At 39.1% G+C, this 4,084-nt stretch overlaps 1 protein-coding gene across 1 annotated transcript; it reads left to right on the forward strand.

Annotated features, from left to right (window-relative positions):
• The first annotated feature begins 306 nt into the window (after nt 1-306).
• On the forward strand, nt 307-2,381 carry LOC112187362 (NAC domain-containing protein 2). The gene is made up of 3 exons (XM_024326122.2): nt 307-650; nt 961-1,238; nt 1,606-2,381. Exons 1-3 carry the CDS (start codon nt 491-493, stop codon nt 2,113-2,115), a joined length of 948 nt encoding a protein of 315 aa, XP_024181890.1. The 5' UTR covers nt 307-490; the 3' UTR covers nt 2,116-2,381.
• The last annotated feature ends 1,703 nt before the right edge of the window (nt 2,382-4,084 follow it).

Below are 4,084 nucleotides of genomic sequence, written 5' to 3' on the forward strand. Positions count from 1 at the left end.
TCAACGTGGCTCTTGTTGATTGGGCAGACACCCAAAGCAACGCAAGTTGCTTTGCAGGTGATTAAGGTGCTGACTGGGGGCGCGACCGTCAACGATCAAGTTGGGCCAACTTTACAGATTTAATAAACGTCCAAAGTAGGTGACGGAAGCAGTGACAGAACTAAAGCCCGGACGGTGGGGCCAACCACACGTGTCATTAAAATACTAGACCGTCGAGCTCCTACCATGACCCACCTGGCTGCGCTTCACGCCTTTCACTCCCTCTCCCACTTTTCCTGCGTATTTTTCCGTCGCGTATATACGACTCGCTGGCACTCTCTACACCCACGTGTCTAAAAAAAACCCTTTTCTCTGTGCGTCCGCGGGTATATATGTAAAGCCCCTCTGCTCTTCTCTAGCTCATTCGTTCAGATATTTGAGAGCAAACACCCACAACTAGAAGAACAAGAACAAGATTTCAGAGCAAGCAAATTTCAAGATTAACCGGAAAATGAAGGCGGAGTTGGATTTACCGGCGGGGTTCAGGTTTCACCCGACCGACGAGGAGTTGGTGAACCACTACTTGATTAAGAAATGTGCTTCCCAGAATATTTCGGTTCCCATCATCAAAGAGATTGATCTTTACAAGTTCGATCCGTGGCAGTTACCTGGTATGTATTGGTTTTTTCGATTTGTTGATTTCTGATTCATATTTGGGATTTGGGTCACTTAGATTTTATCTCAAACTTTGTTCTTGAATGAGTTTTTTCTGAACCACTCATTTTCAATTTCTAAAATCAATTCTAATTTAAAAAAAAAAAAATTAATTCCATTGATGAGTTTTCAATAATTGGGGATTTGGGTCACCTGGATTTAATCTCAAAATTTGTTCTTGGATGACTGTAGCTTTCGATTATATTACACAGTTAAAATTTTATTTTATCATTTTTTTTTCTGATTGATTTTGATTTTTTGATGCAGAAATGGCGCTTTATGGCGAGAAAGAATGGTATTTCTTTTCCCCAAGGGACAGAAAATATCCGAACGGTTCAAGGCCGAACCGGGCGGCAGGAACCGGGTACTGGAAGGCGACCGGAGCAGACAAGCACATTGGAAAGCCGAAAGCACTTGGGATCAAAAAGGCTCTTGTTTTCTATGCCGGGAAAGCCCCTAAAGGAGTCAAGACCAATTGGATCATGCATGAGTATCGACTTGCAAATGTTGATAGGTCTGCTTCCAAGAAAAACCACAACTTGAGGGTACTTAATCCTAACCTTTCCTTAATCCCTGTTTGCGATTTTTGGTATACTTGCATTTAGTTGCGTACATGGTTTCGGACTATCAATGTGGATGTAATGGACGGACAAGAAAACATTATCTTTCGCAAGCTTAGAGATTTAGAAAATCAACTTCAATGGTTTTGGTAGGTTTTGACTCTCGATATAAGTTTGACCTTTGTGTAAAAAAACCCAAAATTGTATAGTGGACCATGTCAATGTGTCATTGCATTTGCCTTAGGGGCTAAGATAATAGGTCGGCAAACTTTTCAAACTCGCACAAGATTAGTCATTTGCATATTTATTTATGACACATTACCTTACTGTGAATTTCATGTTCATATTGCAGCTTGATGATTGGGTGCTATGCCGAATTTACAACAAGAAGGGTAGCATTGAGAAGTATAATACTGCTACCATGGACCGGAATAAAGTGGCAACTTACTCGGAAATAATGGACCATGAGCAGAAGCCAGTATTGAAAAACATACAGTTCAATGTAGCACCATCACAAGGTCAACAAACGCCATTAGCTGCAGTACCAGTGTCACAGCACACAGATATGTTGTCCGGAGATTATTCAGCACCGAGATTGCAGCACACAACGGACTGTTCTAGCAGCTCGGATCATGTATTCTCGCCGGAGGTTCAGAGCGAGTTCCAGTGGAGTAGTCCTGAATTCAATGAATTGGACAAGTCGATGAACTTGAACTTCCTTGATAACAATGACGAGTTCAATTACATGGATGGCTTCTCACTAGCAGATATTAGTGACCCTTTTGGCAATCAAGCTCAAGCTCAGCCTCAGTATCAAATGGACCAGCAGGACCTGTTCATGTACCTGCAAAATCAAATTTAATTCATTTCAATCTTAGGACCAAAAAAAAAAAAAAAAAAAAAAAGGATGGAGATGGGAGATCTGTAATGGATCCAAATTATTAGTTTGTCTAGTATGGTTCTTTAATTTAATATTCTGGTCATTGAAATGATTGAACTTTGTGACGTCTGCACTAGCGTATAGGCAGGCGCTTGTTAGATTCTCATAATGTTAATATTGTAGGGAATGATTACTTTACGAAATTTTTATATTTTTCCTGAAATATAAATAGGCAGAAATTTTTTTAATTTTTCTTTTCTTTGATTAGACTATGTAATGATCCTTTTATTATAGAATTAAATGTCAAAGAAACTTTGATGGCAAATTAAGACAAACGAGCATCCATTATTCATTGAACTACTTGCTTTTGTAGAGGCTTCCATTATATTCCCTGCTAGGGGTTTCCCAACAATATCTTGGCAATTTTCATTTCTTTGTGAGTGACAAAGGAGAACGACTATGTGGTATGTACGTGATGTCTCCTATCTTTGTTGTCTCGCTTATCGATCTCGAAACAAGATGAGGATGAAAAGTTGAGGATGAGGATGAAAAGTTGAGGATCCTTCAAGTAGGTCTGGGCATTTGAACACGAAATATCTAGAAAATTAACTAGGATTGGCTCAACCTTGCCTGTTCGGTCTGGTCTTTATCTAAAAACTTTAATTTTTTTTTTTTCAATGTATAAAATTCGGGTTAGTTCTGGGCCTTGAAATTCATTTATATGTTACCCGGAACAAGACCTAATAAGGAATTGAGCCATCAAATTAAAGAAAAAAATGTCTCCTCCAAAAACAAGACCGGAAGAAGGAGAACGGAGAAGAGGAGAGAAAATGAGGTGAACAGGTAATGAAGGCCGACATTGTCGACCAACTGTGTAAAAATGCCCAGAACCTTAGGGCGGCTTGGGTAAACTGAGAGAAAAATCGTACCCCAGGTCAATAGTATAAGAGCATTCATTTTTCAAGCCAAGAGTAGGATTGCTCTAGTACTTTTGTCACCTCATTGACTGCCAAATTCTAATTTGGTATATAGGATTTGAGGACCGGAGATGCTTTTATAAGGTTAAGGAACACCCTATACGGTAATTTACTTGAATCTCTTTGCTAAAAATAACTCCATAGAAAGATGTACCCATCGGTCCGAAACAAGTCATGACAAATGGCACAGGATCAGTGTTAAAGTTTCTTCAGCCACAGCATCGATCTCTAACCCTTGCTCAGGGAAGAACAGAAGACAGTAAGAAGATACAGTTTTCTGTGTCCTTTCATAAGAATAAGGGATCAAAGACTAGCTCTTAAGGCAGCTTTAAGTCATAACACCCACCTTCTTGCAAGCATTACTACTACAAGGAGGATCATACTAATTGCAGGAAGCCTAACAAAGGCATGCCTGTTAGTCATTAAGATTAAACCCCAATACTTGTTGAGCTGGTGCTTAAAATATTAGGTTTGTCTTAATAAAATAAGCTTCAAGCTTAAGGTGAGGGTCTTCCTGTGATCCTAAGTAAGTTGGTTATCTTGGAGTCTCTTGATGGAGATTGAGTCAAAGCTATTAATTGATTCATTGGAGGCTTTGAATCATCAGAGAGATTCACTATCCTCTTGTTCAACCTTTCATCTCTCCATCCATTTCATCATGTGCTTAATTAGAGAAACAATATTTGGAGATACATTTCCTTGCTCTAGCCATAGACAAGTCGACCTCATGCAAAATTTGGAGTTAATATTCTTTGCCTGCTGAATTTTCTTCCTCATTTTGATGTACTTTGCTAGCTTGGCCAGTGAGCATGGCTTTGTTTTGTATATTTATTTCTTCTAGCTATAAGAAAAGAAAAAACTAAAACATCTGACCTTCTCCTACTGGAGCTTAAACCGTACAAGTCACCAATGAAAGCGTTGATTCTAAATTAATAATCTTGCACCTTCCACCCCTAAATCAAAACCCCAAATTA

This window comes from Rosa chinensis, chromosome 2 (assembly GCF_002994745.2).
Source record: "Rosa chinensis cultivar Old Blush chromosome 2, RchiOBHm-V2, whole genome shotgun sequence".
In the NCBI taxonomy this organism is placed as follows: Eukaryota; Viridiplantae; Streptophyta; class Magnoliopsida; order Rosales; family Rosaceae; genus Rosa; species Rosa chinensis.

What these genes read in the sequence shown, in the direction of transcription:
- LOC112187362 (XM_024326122.2), top strand. Translation starts at nt 491, where the DNA reads ATGAAGGCGGAGTTGGATTTACCGGCGGGGTTCAGGTTTCACCCGACC. An exon ending in CGATCCGTGGCAGTTACCTG is followed by an intron (nt 651 to 960) that starts GTATGTATTGGT and finishes TTTTTGATGCAG; the next exon opens with AAATGGCGCTTTATGGCGAG. An exon ending in AGAAAAACCACAACTTGAGG is followed by an intron (nt 1,239 to 1,605) that starts GTACTTAATCCT and finishes TTCATATTGCAG; the next exon opens with CTTGATGATTGGGTGCTATG.